We start from the raw sequence: 18,883 nt of genomic DNA, 5'->3' as shown, positions 1-18,883 counted from the left end.
CTGACTGACTGCATTAATATCTTCAAATGTTCCTATTAACCATGCCAATATTTTTTGTGATTGGCACACTTTTGTAATCCATGCATTTTTAATTCTCAGGGGGTGCCTTCTGCAACAAGAGCAAAACTATGGATTGGTAAGGTCAGCGTTTCTCAACATTTGTCCCCCATCATACCACTTGGCATGGTGCACCTATAGAAAGTACCATCAGAGGTAACTGATGATTATGTCATCACCAGTTACTTCTGGATTGGGAGGCCAAATGTGACGCAACAAACACTAGTAACAGGCTCAGGGTGATGGGAGGGCTGTGAAAAGCATGCTTTGGAGCTCTACCCGCTGATCCAAGCCTGCTACCACTGTTTGTTGAAACGTGTTGCTGGTCTCACTGCTCGGAGGCAGATGTTCAGGAGTTCCACGAGTACCACTAGACACCATCTCAAGTACCATCGGTGGTACCCGTACCACTGGTTGAGAAACACTAAGTTAGGTCAAAGGACATGAATTTTGGTTTTTCAACATTTCAAACACTACTCGAATATTAGCATAATAACCTTAATGTTGCTATTGGAGGGAATTGTTTTTCTTAAATGTTACTTATCATGTCTGTAGTTTCAACAATGTAAAATTGGGATGTGGCTGTACGTTATGCCTCTTTCTAGTTCCAGTTCACCCTGAGTAAATTCCACAACTCCAAGAAACCTGGAGTACAGCAGAGTAAACCTTCTCTTTCCTTACCTATGAAAAAGTGATGATGTAGTTTACAAGCCTTTCCAATACTATACTAAAAGTGCCAGGTACTAGAATGCAAGTTTCACACTTTTAACTCTTTACCAAATTAAAAATAGTCAATCTAGGAACTGACTGTGGTTGTCTATATCTAGGGTTTATTAAGAAGATCCAAATGGGTTCTAACAAGATTCCTTACAACATATATCTCAGGAAAGCATATGAAACAGCACAGAAAGTCAAACAGAAGGTATACTCTGAGAATATATATCTTGACAATCTTGGGAGTGTCAGAGATTTTTAAAGAACACATATTTCATAGCATTTTAGTATGATCATGTTCTCCTTTATTCTTTAGGTTGGCTTCATGGTTCCAACATTCTGCCTTACTTTTACAACCTCTGCTTAAAACTCATCCTACATCTCCTACTAAACTCTGCACTCCATCTGCACAAATACATATTTCTAGTTTCTCTCTCTCTCTCCCCCCCCCCCCCCACATGCTCTCTCTTCTTTATCTCATGCCTGGAATAGTCTCCTATGTATTTGTCAAGTCATTTTCTTCTCCTTGTCAAAGTCTTCTTGCAATACCAGGTTACTTAATAGTGTGTTTCCTGAACAATCCAAGTGTCACCTCATTATCTCCTCCTAACATTTAAGGGAGAGCCAAAGCATTCTTTTAGTCAGGACTCACAGACTGCAGTACCAGACTCTCTCCTCTTACAGTACTCACTGACTGCTCACTCATTCTTTGCCCACTTGCTTAATGTAGACTGTAAGCCCTACAGGCATGGATAATATAACTTCTACACTTTGATGAGATTCTAGCACACCACTAGTATTGCATAAATGTTAACCAAACAGATAAACAAAAGAAGCAGCAGCAGCAGCAGCATCTGCTTTAGAGATGTAAAATCTCTAAAGGACAAGCCACACATGATGATAAAAGTATTTAAGTTAGGCTGTTGCTTTTCTTTTTTGTAAGTAGTAAGTGGGCAAGGAGAACACCACAGGGTAGTAGGGACACTTTAGCCCCCACCATGGTCCCTGTCCTGATATCATGCTCTCCACATACTATTTACATTTCCTAAATCTTCAGTTGGTGACTGGAAACCTCAAAGGAGCTCAATCCTATCCAATGTTCCTGTGCCTATGCAGACACAATGCAGCCCCAAGGTAAGGGACAAGAAACACCCCCTTACCTTGAAGGGGCCTTTGTGGCTGCCTCCCCTCCACCTCAGGATGTTGTGCATATCCTGTTGGTATGATTGGATCCTATGCCTTCCTATTCCCAGTCATAGTTTGGCTTTCCCTGGGCTATTTAACACATTAAATAAACCCCCAAACAGCATACAAGGGCTAAACCTGTGTCTGTTCTCATGTATAGTTCGACCCTAAAGCAAACTCTCCTTCTCTAAAAAGTACAGCCAATCCAACATTCAGAAAAAGCAAACACAGAGCAATTCAAAGATGGTACTTTAGAATACAGATGGAAAATTGCATGTTTGAATGCTTTCCCGTGTAAAATTCTCCTTGGTTGCAGAAGATCAGCATTTCAGACTAGAAGACTAATCCAGGAGCAGGAAAGGGAGTTTATGATATGGGAAGCACTGAAACATAAGATGCTCCACCTACATTCCAAAATTATAGACCCAAGAGGACTATACCACATTCTTTTTCTGAACATGTAAATCACTCCTTACATCATAAACCTTTGGTTGTCCACTCAGAAATAAATTCCACTGAAGTCAATGGAATTTCCCAGGTAAGTGTGCATTGAAGCACAGCACTAGTTATCCAAATCCATTTATATTGTGGATCTCATGTACTCCTATCTAGTGAGTAGTGGCAAATTTTGAAGTACAAGAGTTTATCATGGAACTCTTCCTAGCCACAGTCAACAACAACAGAAATCAATGTTAAATGTCTTCATTAGAGTGTTTTCTTCTCTATTCAGTACAGCAAGCACAGTGACTTCTAGTGGCTGTTGCTAGTGTTTCTTCTGAAATTTTTTTAAAGATTTTTTTTAAGATTACGAGCCACTTCTGGGCAATTTTTTTTATTTTATTTGCTCTATAAACCTCTTTTTGAACTTTTTTGTTGAAAAGCAGTATATAAACATTTTTAATAATATTAATTTCTAATTCAGAAATTATACTACAAGATCAAACTCATTTTGTTCCAAACTCACAGAGTGGATTGCAGTTGTTTAACACAAATGTATAAGAATTGAAAAATGGGGTTAAAATATCCCAATAAAACAGAATGCTAGCCTGGGCATGTTCACACAGAAGTAAATCTTACTATGTTCTGTAGGAATTACTCTAGGTAAAGTTTCACAGGATTGTAGCATTAGTGCAACAAAGCTAAATAGCATCTCTCAAGTAGTCCTTGAGAAAGACATTAACATATGCCCCAAGGCAAATTTCTCAGCTTGCTTCCTGCTGAGTATGATGCTGCTTCTTGTTCTTTGAAAAAAGCTTCAAAGATAGCATCTGAGAGCTCCAGCTGATGTCAACCCTTCTGCTGGAGGAAAAATATCAGTGCTCACTCCCTCCAGCCCCCTCTCAACTAAACCCCAGCTCCTATGTTAGTGTAACAGCCATGTATACTGTTATCCTACTGTTCTGGATTTTCTCCATTAAGATAGATGTTGCTTTTTGAATATTGTGGATATTGAAGGTGACTTGCAGGGCAGATTTCATTTAACTGTCTTTTATTCCTTTTAAATCATCATGCATGCTGGTGAGACCCAGCATGCAGAAAACAGAAATGTGTCTGAATTATCAATACAGCATCACCTTATACTTTAGTTTTATTGTCACCTCCAAGCAAATACGTTTTCCAGTATTAAGAGAGGAAGAGAACACTAGAGGCCTCCAATAAATACTTGAACCACACAGAAGCACGTGACCTGTTTGATTTCATGACCAACCAAATAACAAACAGTGAAGAGCAGGCAAAGACCAGGAATTAATTTGCTTGTTTGGAGGCCTCTGTTTCCCCTCTTCCTTAACCAATTACCCTCAGGGTTCCCCAATGACTATTTTTAACCTTGATTACAGGACACTATTGCGGCTCAAAACATCAGAGGTAGGGGAATACCCAAAACAATGTTTTAGTTAAAAATGTTGAGCTTTTTAAAAATTAGTCACTGGATCATTTCAGCTTCAGCAGTGTCTGGTTACTTCAGATAGTTCAAAATGAAAATGCTACAATTTGATCAGTTAGCAATTTACTTAGTTTAGTGCTTGTACACTGTTAAAGATAATTTCATCATCCTATGAGAATTGCTGTTACTAAATGGCTTAAAGAAGGAGAAAGTCATAATGGCAGCAATCTTCAATACCGGCGCCTAAACAACAGTGCACTTACATCAATGAGATCAGACAGGTCATGGATGTAATACTTGAACACAGATGCATTGGTGGCCTCCAGAGCCAGCAGATATTCATTTCTTGCCTTAATAGCCTTCAGTTTATTTTCTGTGTATTTTGCTTGGCGCTGAAAAGAAACCAAAAGGAGTTTATTTATTTTTTAAAGAATAGAAGTAGTATAGTATGGGGTCTTGGTCAAAAAACACATGACATACTTGGGGCAATTATTTTGCTGAGCTCAACATTCCTCCATCTCAACCTGACCTCTCTGACCATTTTAATTCCTTTAGGCAAAAATAAAAACATCATATGGGTGTGACTCAGAACTATCTGTCTGAAAGCACATGAAGATAGTTTAGCCCTGGTTTGGCTCAGGCTTGTGCCTGCACACTTGGCCCTTCTTAATCTAGCTAGCTCATTTTCCTGAGCCAGTAAGGGATGATGAATACCTGAAACATTCATCACTGAGTCCTTTATCATAAAGTTAAGCTCATCCACCTAGGCCAAAATTATCCATGATGTTAAAAGCATTATTAACACTTATGGAGTTAGAATTTCTATAGGCAATAACATCTGGACCTCCTGTGGAATGGAAACATAGGAAATGGATTAGTTGACTTTAACTCTACTTCCAGCCACAGTCCAATGTTTAACAATATCAAGGCTTTCAACATCACATGTAGTTTGGCTGTAGGCTAGTGTTCCCTTTAAGCCAGCAGATGCTCAAGAAGCCAAGCTCTGTGCAGCTTGGAATACTCAGAAGTCTGGGAATGACATAGGACTTCATCACTGTGTATTTGGAAACACTACAGGTTCTGGTGCAGCAGCCATAGGGATCAGCACATTGCAATCGAAAAAACTGAAGAGGGTTGCAAAAAGTTTTTCTTTAGCTTTTTGGAGGTTTGGGGAGATCTACATAGGTGTCCACGGGGCTCTCCACACCCCCCAGAGGCCAGCACTGGCTTAGGTAAGTCTCAACCCCCCCCCCCCAATTTGGCCCTGGCAGCGACACAATTGTAGCAATCACATCACAGTCTTTGCCATCAGCCCGCCCCTTAAGGGGGCAGGGACAGGGCTTCCTTTGCTGCAGCGTCACAGCGCCCCAGTTTGGGAACCTCTGCTGTATGTGCATACTGCATCATGTCTTAATTTAAGACAAAACCTTATTTCTCTGGAGCAAGAAATAAAGCTTGCCACTTTTCCAGCAGTTAACAACGCCGCTCACACACCTTCTCTTTCATTTTCTCAATCTTCTTGACTGAGCTCCGTCGGACATGTTTTTCTTCAAACTTGACACTGGAGGCAGAATCGGGAGAGCGGGGGGTTTGCTTGTCCTCTTGCTTCACAGATTTGCCAATCTGCTTCTCTTCCTGCTTTTCCGCTTCCTTCAGCTTGCTCTGAGCACTGATGCTGTCGGCATTGTACATGTGATAGGTCTTCATTACCTGCACAAGACAAACATCAGTAGTCAAGCACTAGCTTGTCGCCCTGATGGGAAAGAGAACTTTACATATACCTGTGAACATACAAGCAGTGCTTTTACTTAACACTTTTTAATTCCAACTAAGGAAAACAGCTCTACTAACCCATAAACTTACTGGTTTTTATACATGTTGCAGAACTACACAGACCTCATACATCTGCACTGAAGCAGTTTACAAAACATTCCAAATCTGTTTAATTCATACAGTGATTCAGCCAATCAATGGAAAAGTTACAAACGGCCAAGAGAAAATAGTAAGGAGGAACCAGAGATGTAAATTTTTCCTGCTGGAAACCAAGAATGCAGTAAATATGAAAAGACAATTTTATAAAGCATAATTTTCTGATTTGGGGTATGAATAAAAGTGTCATTAAGTATTAGTAATTTGTTTTCCAATCCTCAGAGAGAGAGAGAGAGAGAGAGAGAGAGAGAGAGAGAGAGAGAGAGAAAGAAAGAAAGAAAGAAAGAACGAAAGAACGAAAGAACGAACGAACACAGACAGATACCCGGGCCATTACAAGTAGGTCTTCTACTAATTAGGTATGATGTGAACACTTGCTCAGGGAGGCAATAGCTCTTTAATGACTGTATATCCTGAAAGGGTGAGAGACTAAGTTTCTCCTACAGCCTGTTTGCAGAAAAATTGGAACAGGACAGTATGGGTCTAGAACACATTTCTGAAATCTCTGACAATCTACTGGACCACATGTTTACAATAAGTAAGCTGCAGGAGATGAGCTATCTCCACTACTTTTCTTTTTTTACACCTGATTTGAGAACCTCTCACTAGAATCTCTTGAGAATCTTTGACTACGGTAACATCTCTTTGGACCCCTTTGCCACTGCATAAGAACAGCCCCACTGGATCAGGCCATAGGCCCATCTAGTCCAGCTTCCTGTATCTCACAGCGGCCCACCAAATGTCCCAGGGAGCACACCAGATAACAAGAGACCTGCATCCTGGTGCCCTCCCTTGCATCTGGCATTCTGACATAGCCCATTTCTAAAATCAGGAGGTTGCACATACACATCATGGCTTGTAACCCATAATGGATTTTTGCTCCAGAAATTTGTCCAATCCCCTTTTAAAGGCATCTAGGTCAGATCCCATCACCACATCCTGTGGCAATGAGTTCCACAGACCAACCACATGCATAACTTCCATTCTTTAATGGGGTGACAGACTGCAGTGTAAATGTATTAAATTTTATTTGTTCCCTCTAAGGTACGTGGTGAAGTGACTGCTCCACCCAACACAGAGTTCAGCAATGTGGATGCTCAGCAATGACGCAATGATACTGCCACTGAATTTCCAGAAGTGGCATTATGATGGAGTCATGATACCACATAACTAAAGAAGGGATTCGCATACTGATGTGGACCCCTTATAGCGCACACTGGTTGCTGGTTTCTCAGATATTGTTTTCATGTAGCCCTCAGACGATATCCAATAAAGGATATCATGGAGCCCCCCCCCCCAAGATATCCAATACTCACAGGCTTGTAAACATGCTAAGCAGAAAGATATCTGTTCCAACTTTGAAATCCTGACACAAGCCAAGCTCCTGCCTTAAGTACTGTACTTCCAATTTTCAGGCACAAAGCCACTGAGTTTGTTTCACCTCTGTTTGAACTTGACTATAATTTTTCTGAAATGGGATGTATGCTCACTCTTCCTGTGGCGATTAAGCAATGCTTCTCAGTTACAAAAAGAAACTGGAGTTATAAAAGCAAATCTAGCAAAGATTAAAGCATGAATTTTTCAATTTCCATGCCAACTTGGAGCTCTCATATACAAATAGCACAGAAAGGAGGTATTCAGCTATGAGCCAGGCACAGGATTTCTTCCTCCCCCCGCCCATTGGGGGAAGAATTGCTGGCACAGGGCAACAGAACACAAGTAAGATTTTGGTTTTAAATTGCTTCTTACTATTGGAATACTTTAATTGGCTGCCTCCATGTCTGGCATCAAAATCACAGCTGACACATAATTGTCTGCCAGGGTTGGCAATATCATGGTCAAAAATCATCTCTATTACACAAGGACCCACAACAGAAACATGACTGCTACATATACTACAATTGGCAGCACCTGCCAATGGAATACATTAGAGAACAACATTTTCTTCTCCACATTCAATAGCACCTGCAGAAATACTTGGAAGAAAATATGATGAGGGCTCCAAGAAGACTCAGAAGTGTAGCTTATCATGAAGCTGAACAGAGACAAAATAGAATTATGATTAATTTTCTCAGAATGGTGGTTACTAAACTGTCAGTCTGAGGAAGCAACTGCACCATCACCTTTCTAGTAACTTAATATAATTTTTAAAAGCATACAAAATTATAATCATAATTATAGATAAAATTAAGCTATAAATAAAATTACAGTTAAAATTATTGATAAATAAAAGATAGAATTGATTAACAATTTACAAACATCAAGTAGGTGATGCATCATTGTTCTTGCTGTTTAGAAAGACTCAAACAAACAGATATTGGTGGCAAAGTATTCATATGATAGGTCTCTGCGCACAATGTGATCAAATCACTTTATGATGGACTCTGGCAAAATGAGGTTCACTATAAGATAGGTTGTTCATGGTATGATGGGCTTATGATTGCTGCCAACAGAACCTTGCGGGTGACAGATAAAAGCCAATCAGTGACTGCACGCCTTTGTTGGTGTCTAAGCTGAGTGTGTTTGAGGGAAGGGGTACACAAAAGCAATGCAAATGTAAGGCTGTGTAGTAGCTCTCAGCTCCCAGCAGTGCGCAGAAAGACCACAAAAAAGAGCACCATTCCTTCAGTGCAATTGAAATCTTCCTCCATATGTAATAAGGGGGGGGGGGAACTAGAAAATGAAGTTGTCAGGTGATACTGTGGCAAGACCTATGCCATGGTGAAATGTAGTCATAAACCAGTTGATGGCTATTCTCCATTCTTAGTATAGATTCACATGTTCCACCCAGAAACCACACACATCCCAGGCTCTCTCTCTTTCATACACACATGCATGCACACAGAGCTAAAACCAGTAATGGCACTCACAGTGGTCAAGTGAGATACAACTGGACAACACACACACACCAGTTCTCCTAAACTCCTCATAGGCATATAATGCTGTTTAATGTAGTCACTATGGATCAATGGAATAGCTGCAAACCAGTATAAATTCTTTCCTATAAGAAAATGCTTGTGGCTAATACGGTCAAGTATTCCTGTTTTCCAGAAAGCAAGACAAAAACCACAAGCAGTATGTGCCCTTCAGTCTCCTGCAGAGCATTGTTGTTAGGTCACCATGAGAGCCTAATGTTCAAAATGCTAAGCATTTGCAGCTGGAATTCAGTAAAGTACTAAAAATCCCACTGCACCACACCAAGCAGCAAAGGCTCTGAGCTCTGCAACTTTTAAAAACCAAGTCCAAACACTTGGCTGTAATACGATGTAACCTCTAGCGCTGTGTGATTTGCTGACTCATATTTGTTCAGCAACATCAGTCTGTGCTTAGACTTTCATGATTAATAACCCAGGTTCCATGCCAGGGTCCATATAATTTGGTCTCGGGAGCATTCTTGAAGCATCTTTTCACAAAGGATGTGGGAAAGGGCTTTGGCACTGCAACAATCCTTGTTGACTAGGCAAAATCCAAAAGCAGCCTGGCATTTTGAGCAATACCCCAATGAAAACACTTGAAGGGCTCTGTTTCGAAAAATGAAGCAATTTGGCCATAGCTGCTGAGAAGACAGATTTAATCAACACCAGAACGTATCCCATTCAGCTGTGCAGGAAGAAATGTCCCAGAGCTGCATGTAAACTTTTTATGAACACATTAATTCTTCCTCTCCAAACAATGCCTCTTACTTGGAGCTCATGTCAGCTGCACTGCTGAGCAGAACACACAAAATAAGAACTGAAAGAAGGCAGCACAGTGGCTAAGAGTATGAGTCATAAGCTCTGGCTTGCCTTGACTGTGAGCTCACTTGGTAGCTTTAGGAAAGCCACTCTCCCATATGTGGCACTAGTTGATGCACAGGGAACCCTTAAAAGCAAGGTTGATAATCATTTGACTTCATAGTCATGTTTGTTGCAGACTTTCATTCCTTGATGAACTCTTTGCTGTTCTCTCTGCAACTATAAGCAGTAATTTGTAAGAAAAAAAATCAGTAAAGATAGAGGTTGCATCTGTAAGCAAGAACAGACATAAGCATTGCATTGACAAAATTTTAGGAGCCATTAGAACTTGTCAACATTTCTGTAGGTTTGCTTTCAGATTCCAAGACATGCGGCACTATAGCTGTCATCTAGAAGAAAATCTGACTCTGCCAAAAATATTTCCAGAGTAGAACAAGATGGTTCTCCTCCTCTCTGAAGACAATAAAATCTTATGCTAGTATGGTCTATATACAGATGGGGCCTCCATATCAGCAGAATCTGATCCGCGGATCATACTTGGCCCTACCTGAGCCCTCTTGAGACAACTGGAGCTGCACTCCAGTTGCTTCCGGAGGGCTTTCTGAAGTCCCCAGAGGAAGCACACGTCCACCTGCTGCCGCTGTGGGCTTCAGAATAGCCTGTGGAGGTGAACACACGTCACTTCCAGTTTCCCAGGCCTCAGAATGCCTTATATGTCACTTCTGGTTTCCGTCGGGAAACCAGTAGTGGCATTTTTTTTTTGCCTTCACGGGCCATTCTGAAGCCCACAGAGGCAGCAGGTGGACAGGCATTGTCTCTGCAGGATTCAGAAAACCCTCCGGAGGCGAGAGCTTAAAGGGGCTGATGGCGGATTTGATTATCTGCAAAATTTCGGCATCCACAGGTGGTCTGAGAATGGATCCACCCAGACACAGAAGAACCACCTGTATAGGAGACAGATCTCAGATTTGAGTCATTGCCTTAAGGAATCTTCAGCTTTCTCTTCTTTACCTATGATTTAACTTCTGAAGCCAACTCTGATGACTTCAGAAACATAACACGAGATGTTCTGCTGCTGTAAGCATTTACTTATTAAAGAGGGGGAAATGGTGGGAAAGATACACAGCAGAGGGGGAAGAATACACCAAGATGAGAAACCTAGTTATGATTCCTCTGTGCTGTGGACTAGCAAAAGGATTATCTTGTGATGAGGAACAGGGTGACCTTCTGCAATCTTTTGGAATTCAGAATCTGTAATCACAGGCCTGGGTTAACATTAATGCAAAGGTTCTCACCAGTTTACAAATACAAATTTACCAAACTGATGCAATTGCTTATGAAAAGGTTTTTTTCTCCCCCTTAAATAAATCTGCCACTGATCTATGGTTCAGGAATAATATATGGAGAACAGTGACAATGAATTTTTCTGGGCTTGTGCAAGCATATTTTATTAATGAGTATATTATGTGCATAGGCACATCATATTCCCAGTCTGTTTTTGACAGATTCATTTACACTGAATTGACAGCAGACTACATCTCAGTAGAGTTTCTGGTTTTCTACCCAGGGGGCCAGGTATAGAGATGAAGCTGATGCAGCATGTAATAAATACTACTCCAATATATTTAGAAATCTAAACCTGCTGTCATCCAGGCTTGTAAAAAGCCTAATCTAGAAAATAAGGGGCATACAAGCACCTACCATAAGTCACGATTTGGAGGAAAATTTATTGTATGACAAAATGTGAGCACTCTGCATTTTTAAAAGTGGAATGAATGAGACCAATTGTGTATGGCCTACTTGCAGCCAAATGTGATCTCAGATCTGCAGTTATTGTACCATGCACAATCTCAATGGTGCATCTTCAAGAGTCACTGCTGTCTGAAGCCAATATGGAAGATAATCACAGGACAGGAGAAAAGGTAAGACAAAGAACACAAATGAAGCAAAAGTGAAATTTATGGTAGATAAACAAGTTAGCTAATACATGCTGTTTCAGAACAGTCTGTCGCCATTCATCATTTCTAAGGCTTGATTGCTGCTGCTGCTACTGCAGCAGACAGAGGAAAGTCAAACATTTCTTTTCTCCTTTCTGAAAAGCAGCCAAGAAGGCAACTTGATTTACCGTGTAGAGTTCATTCAGGACCTTCATCAAGTCTTCCTGGAGCTGCTGTCCAACTTCTTTGCTCTAAAACATAAAAGAAACAAAAAAGGTTAAATGGAAGACAAGGGAGCAGAGTAGGGGGAGGTGGATGCAGGCGTGTAGCAAGGATCACAAATAATTTAGACACACTTGGTCACCATGATTTAAACTGGCAAATCCAATAAACACTTAGCTTAGCTTCAATTACATTCAAATTAAACAAACCGTTTTAATAAAATGAAATGATATGTGCATAAAGCCCACCAAATGCTGATTGAAGTAAGCATTCATCTCTGAATAAATATTAGTTGCTGTCAGAAGTGATTCATGGCTATACTTGCTTCCAACTGCTTCCTGGATGAATCAAGGAAGTGAATTTCTTTTCTTTTTCTTTTTTAAAAGGAATTATGAGAACAGTGCACAAAATGTGGCAGCCCCGTCAATTGATGGACAACGTGCGATCAGTGTTTCTGGATACATTGAAACTCTACAGATGTAGTTGCATCTTTCAGACACTAGGTGAACACACAGACATTAGGATGGGACTGACCAGTGTGGTCCTGCTTAGGAGTGATAAAACAATTAAGAGAAGAGACAACAGCTAGCAGTGATTTAAAATGTATCAGGGAAGTTAAAACTAACAACCTGGCAGGACAAACGCTGGCTGAGAAAGTCTTTGAACAGTAGTGGACAACCATTAGAAAGGGAGCAAGATAAGCCTCGCTTTGTAGGGAGCTCCAAAATCTATGCACAGCTACAGAAACAATCCTGTATACAAAGGGCATATTGTACAAAGGCACACAGAGCACTTTTAAATAATCCTATTGTAGAAAAAGAAGAGGCATAGTTGGTGCATCAAGCTAAGCTGCGCAAAGGCACTCCTGAATGCCATGTCATCACGTGTTCATCCAGGTTCAAAGTGAGATCAAGGAGAACACCAGAATGCAGGCCTGTGTTTTCAACCACAATGGTACCCCATCCATAAGAGGTTTAACTCCCATCTCCAGTTTTGCTCACTAGGAGGCACTTCTGTCTTACTGGATTGAACTTTCGTTCTAATGGCATTTTGTCTTGTTCAAAATATAGAACACAAATACTGGTCTCTAAGCAGGAATCCTCTTTATTTGCTATGGTCTTGTTTAACATGGCTGATCCAACCCCAATTCACTGTTCAAAGATGGGGAGAAAAAAACAAGCCATTCATATTCTACACAGGGATCTCATCTCAACATGGTTCAGTTTGATGATTTCATGTGCATCGGAAGGGGAGAGAAAGAATTCATTGCACATGTGTAGGGGGGTGGTATAAAGATTTCCCTTGTAATCTTTTATGTAAATCAGTTATTGCTGTTTAAAGAAACCCAGTGGCAAATAACCTTTTTTGTACTCATCAGGTATTCATAAAGAAATTTATACTTATAAATTGCACCATATATCACCAACCAGACCTCAGGAAGGAAGCTTTCTCCTATCACAACCTGTCCAGATTGTGTTTTGAACAATTTACAAAACCCACTGTGTACTCTTATTTTAGAATCCAATCTCAGTGCCAAGATAGAACACAAAAGAAACCCCACCCAATGTACTTCACATTCATACACAGTCAAGTCTCAGCATGCAGCCTAGGACCCAGATGTCAGATTTTCCTTTGTTGAACAATACTGTCTGCTATTTTTAACAGCAAATGCCACAACACAGTCAAGCTGCACTGATACACAACACTCCAAGGTAAAAAGATGGAAGGGTTACTGAGCTTCTCAGTCAAACCAAAGGCAGCATGACTCAAACTTGTTTGCTTTAGTAGGAAACATTAACAAGAGAACTAAATAAAAGGAAAACTGGACAAAAATATGATGAATGGTGAAACTGGGCCACCAATGGACCGCCTGTTACTTGTTTTGCAATATCTACTAAAAAAATTATTTTAACCTAGCAAGTTACAACAAACTGCTTTTTTGTGGTCTAATGTACCCATATTAAGAGAGAGATGCCATCCAAGGGAATGGTTTACACCAGTGTTTCCCAAACTGTGGGTCTGTGGCCCATCAGTGGGACCCAACACAATTTTTGGTGACTCATGAAACTAACAATTTGACTAGACTATGACTAGACTAGACAATTAGATTAGACTATGTGCTTCAAGGTTAAACAATCTGCTGCTTGGGGAGAGCACTACGGCCAAATGGTGAAACCTGTTGCTAAAAAGTTTGGGATCCACCAGTCAACACATTACTAAAGTAAGGAAGTATAGATTGCTTTCAAGAACAGTACAGATGAGTGTCTCAGCTTTACATCCTCTGTCTTCATTTATTAAAATCTGCCAAACAACAGACAACACAAACACACTTAAGATTCATGCAGAGTCAGTGAACCATATTTGCCAGTGTGTCAGTTCCTTTCTACAGTCTCTTCCACTTTGGGGTATTTATCTACCTGTGCTGGTCCTGGCTGTAGGAATTGTTTAAAAAAATGTTATGACAGCAGACCAATGCAAGTTCAGCAAGATGGGAGGACCTGCTGGTCTACAGTCAGAGACTAAACCATGCATGAGACTTAGACCCACACAGATCCTAATCAAAGGTAAATGAAAACAGAGAGCTTGGGAACTGCTGACTTAGGGTGTATGTGAATATCATGGCAGGAGCTGACAGATTCAGTCTTTTTTAAGGGGTGACTAGACCACTGTCTTCATTAATTAGCAACGGAAGTTACCCATTTACCAGTTACTGTACATTGAGATGCCTCTACTATGTACTGCCATAAACCTGGGCAACCTAGAAATGATTCACTTGCTATCTGGAAGTTGCAAGAACATACATGCGCACTTGCTCAGTACTTCTATTGCTGGGCAACACGTAGCCTGTTTCCTTCCGCGCACAGCTGCTTGTGCTGAAACACTGTCTTTCCTTTCCACACAGAAAGTAATATCCAGGATCCAAAGACATCTCTTTACATTAATTGCACAACTGTTTGTAATACTTGCACAATTATGCAGCTTGCATGGTTTAACTCGCAACAATGCAAAGATAATAAAATCAATAAAAATGGCAATTAAACCCAGGCAGATGTTTTCTTTCTGGCCAACAAGAGTTCTGAGATGGAATTCTAAAGGGATAGCCCTTTAGAAATGGGTTATGTCAGAAGGCCAGATGCAAGGGAGGGCACCAGGATGAGGTCTCTTGTTATCTGGTGTGCTCCCTGGGGCATTTGGTGGGCCGCTGTGAGATACAGGAAGCTGGACTAGATGGGCCTATGGCCTGATCCAGTGGGGCTCTTCTTAGGTTCTTATGATGTATCAAGTAGTATCCATGTTCATTTGAACAGGCTGCTGAAAACAACTGTGACTTACTGCTTTTGCCCTGGTTCCCTATGGAGGCGGGTATTGTGCTTTATAAGCAATGTGAAACCCTATGCTGTTTAAAATGAAAGAGGCCTTTGGAAATCTGAAGCACTGCTGACACAGAAGCACAGTTAACAATCATAGTCTTGTAACAGTCGTCCAAGATTACTATGGTGTGTAAAAGGAGCTGGAACAGTGACTCTCTGATCCACAGAATGCCCTGCATTACACCCTTTAAAAAATGTAATTAGCCGCCATAGAGCATGACAGAAAAGGAAACTGGGCACTTCAGGGGAAAATTCCCTGACTGAAAACCTGACTAGAAGGACAAAGGTACAATTTATCATATGAAACCTGATAGGCCCTCACTGCTGTTCCTTTTCCCCAAACAAAATCTGGCTCTAACCTACAACATGATAAAGGAAAAGAAATGGGGAAGGACCAAGAGGCACAAAATGCCAAACTCCACATACAAGCAAATGCAGGGCATTTCTTTAAGACTTTCTGGGGACCTTTCCCTTCCCCTGGGGAGCTGCTGGCAGCTGCCTGGTTGTGTGCTGGATACTGCAGCAGCCATTTTGGCTCTGCAACAACCCAGGATGGGCTGTCAGAGAGCTAATATAACTGAGGTGAAAGAGAGGAATGAGATATACAGAGAATGGAAAAGGGCACAGGCTACCATAATAGTTTAAAGTGCTGCTTCTGACACTTTGGTCATGCAACCAATATGGGGGGGGGGGACAAACAGATTAGTGAAAGAGCACACACGGCTTTACTTTGGGTTATTTTTGTTTTTCCCCTAATGCAGCCAAGCTAGTTTGTCTGTCCATTATCATGTAACATAACTCTGAGTCACTTGGAACAATATTGTTCACCTACTCTGTAAGTATCACACAGACTATGTGAAGTAAAGCAGCAGAGGCAACACAATCTTCCCATCAGCCACAACAGATTCTGGTCTACATTCAGAGTAATTTATTCTGTCTCCCAAAGGGAAGACGGCATATAACAGGGCCAAGAATGGCAAGCTGCCCAAGACTGCTGGAACATACTCCAATATAACTTCTATTATAAGCTGTTTCTTGGGCACAGACTTCATCTGGAACTGACAAATACAGTAGGTCAAGTGCTCTGTGTATAGCAATTCTTTACAAAGGGATAGAACAATATTGACAAATGTGTGTAAAACATGGATATAAATATTTGTTGGTGGACCATGTTTCTTCTTTAATAAAAGAACAGGGGTTTCTGTTATATGGAGTATAAGATATAACATTCCAATCAAAGTTTCTTGTTAGGTGTCTGAATATATTCAACTTTTTAAAAAAAATTTAGTCCTACAATTGCAGAGAAACAGTTTGAAAATGAAGCCCAAGAGATTAGAATCCAAATGCCAGTTACTATGCTTTCAAGTATTATTTTAATAGGTGAATGAAACCATATAGCAATTATGTTTCTTGAAACTGACACCATCTCATACAAAAACTTTTAGTTATTTCAGGGCACAGGGACCAATCCCATGTTATAATGTACTATAGCAAAAACATTTAGCGCCAAATAGTCATTATAACAAACATGCAATCGGACCCTATGCTCTCGCTTCCCCCCACAGCTGTAACAAGACAGTTGACTTCACGCTTTGTACCTGCCACAGACTCAATCTGGATTGCAGCTCCCCATAGCCAAGATCTGAAGAAACTCCTGTTGAATAACAAGCATGCGAGTGCCAATCATGTGCTTGTTGTAACGCATTGTTTGGTCCTTATACAGGTGGAGCCTGTTTATCCGTGGAGTTTTCATCCTTGGATCTGGCTCAAAGTTGGTCCCCAGACCTGCACTGAGAGAGACTCGGCTCCACCTGACCCCACTGAAGGGGACCAGAACAGTGCTTTAATCCCCTCCAGAGAGTTTTCTGAAGCCTGCAGAGGTAGTACGCATCTGCCCGCTGCCTCTGTGGGCTTCAAAATGGCCCAAAGAGGCAAAAAAGCAGATTTCACCATATTAGGCATTTTGAGGCCCAGGGAAGCCCTCCAGTGAAAGGAGTCAAAAATCATGGAACATTATTCGTGGATTTGATTATCCATGCTTTTCAGTATAAATGACAGGTCCGAGAACGGACCCTCCAGGGATACCGAGGCTCCACCTGTATATCCATTGCTGGAGAAGGCTGGAGAAGTTTAGGTGGTGGTCTTTGGTCTTACTGGATTGAGAGACTTCTCAAGATGATTGTGGTAGAACAACCTTGGGTTTCAAAACATCTAATACAGATATAATCAGGAGATGTCCAAAAAATCTACTAATCTAAGATTCCCCCAAATCTCTACACTGGTTTTCTCTTGTTCTCTTAACATTCTCTTGTCTCTCTGACCTCATTTCCAAATTTCTGCCCATGACCTACATTCCTCTAGCTCAGTGATGTACCGGGGGGGAGGGGTACAAATGGCAAGCGTGCCAGGCTTGGGGGGATGGCACTGCGCCACCATCAACCTCACCCCACAGCACTCAGACAGCCACTGATATCAGCATGCCGATCTGAAGGCCACCCCCTGAGGACCTCCTCCCCGAAGCATTCTGAGGGCTGGGGAAGCTGCTTTCAGCCTCCTCAGCCCTCAGAAGGCCTTATAAGGCCTTCTGGAGGAAAAAGTCATCACTTCCAGATTGCGGCCCTCCTGAAACCACCATGTGGTTGAAAACTTAATTACTGATGTGATCCACTGGGTTTCTCTGTTTTTGCTGTTTTGTTGTTTTTATTGATTACTATGCTACTGTTTTTAAATGTTGTAAGCTACCTTGAGTGCCCTCACTCGGAGAAAAGCCGAATAAAAAATTCATTAAACAAACTACAAATAAACCATGACTGGCATCAACTTTCACTAGCCGAGATATAACTGCAGATGAAACATGAATCACAGTTAGTTGCAAATGTGAACAAGGAAGGAAATGCTCCCACAAACAAAGGGGAAAAGGAGGAAAGGTGAGAAACACATGAGGCATGCCTTAACTGCTAGCTATGATTAGAAGAATGGACAGTTCTGCATTGAGCCAATGGAAAAAAAATCTAAGTGATCCAATCCCTTGCTTAGTAATCAACGCAACATGAAAGAAAAAAAAAATCCAGAACCAATTGATTGGTTCTCTCTCTCTCTCATGAAAGAGAAAGAAAAAAAAATCCAGAACCAATTGATTAATGCCACAATTTAGCTCAGATTACAAAAGGCAGAAACATTAATTAACAAGAAGCAGCAGGAGAACAAAATGTAATCTAATTGTAAATGATTTCTCTGACTGATCACCTCCCAGTACGGTATAGGCAGATAAAAAAAGTATTTGAAATTGGATACATTCTTGTTTCAGAAGAATTCCCACAATACATAAAAGTAGTAGCCCACGTAGTCCAGTAATCTGCATTTAACAGAAGTCAGAAATAGCTGGACAAAGAAACAAGACCTTTAGTGATGCTCAGTTCTTTAATTTACACACATGGACTTTTGTGCTTTCGTATTTAAGCAACAATATGTTCAAACTGTGTAAAGTTATCTTATGATCATGATAACACAGGCTTAACATTCGTACAAGTCCTGGAGCACTTTTCTGCATTTTACTAATGAAGGATGAATACACTGGAGAGAAGACAGAAGATGGTTTGGGAATCAGTTTATTATTATTTTTACAAAACAAATTTATACTGTTTTTCAACAAGAAAAAGGTTCAAAAAGGTTTGCATATCAAAAGAAATTTTTAAAATGGGTCCCTGTCTCATACAATTCACAATCTAACCAAAATATAAAATAAAATTTTAAAAAGAGACACTAAGAAATGACCACTGGGAGGAATGCTTTCTATGCTGGGGTGAACAGGGACTGTTGCTCTGCCCCTGCTAAGTATAAGAAAAGCAC

At 40.8% G+C, this 18,883-nt stretch overlaps 1 protein-coding gene across 3 annotated transcripts in view; it reads right to left on the bottom strand.

The window, feature by feature from the left end:
• SRGAP2 (SLIT-ROBO Rho GTPase activating protein 2) overlaps nucleotides 1–18,883 on the bottom strand; it is a 226,607-nt gene that overhangs the window by 77,292 nt on the left and 130,432 nt on the right. For all 3 annotated transcript variants that reach the window (XM_066623037.1, XM_066623038.1, XM_066623039.1), the window contains exons 5-7: nucleotides 11,630–11,692; nucleotides 5,336–5,551; nucleotides 4,105–4,233 (exon numbers count right to left, since the gene is read on the bottom strand). In XM_066623037.1, the coding sequence (XP_066479134.1) occupies nucleotides 4,105–4,233; nucleotides 5,336–5,551; nucleotides 11,630–11,692 (408 nt within the window). The remainder of the gene's footprint in view (nucleotides 1–4,104; nucleotides 4,234–5,335; nucleotides 5,552–11,629; nucleotides 11,693–18,883) is intronic.

The sequence above is a fragment of the Tiliqua scincoides genome, chromosome 4 (assembly GCF_035046505.1).
Source record: "Tiliqua scincoides isolate rTilSci1 chromosome 4, rTilSci1.hap2, whole genome shotgun sequence".
Taxonomy (NCBI): Eukaryota; Metazoa; Chordata; class Lepidosauria; order Squamata; family Scincidae; genus Tiliqua; species Tiliqua scincoides.
Note: the sequence above shows the minus strand (reverse complement) of the source record. Positions and strands in the feature narration are given on the sequence as shown.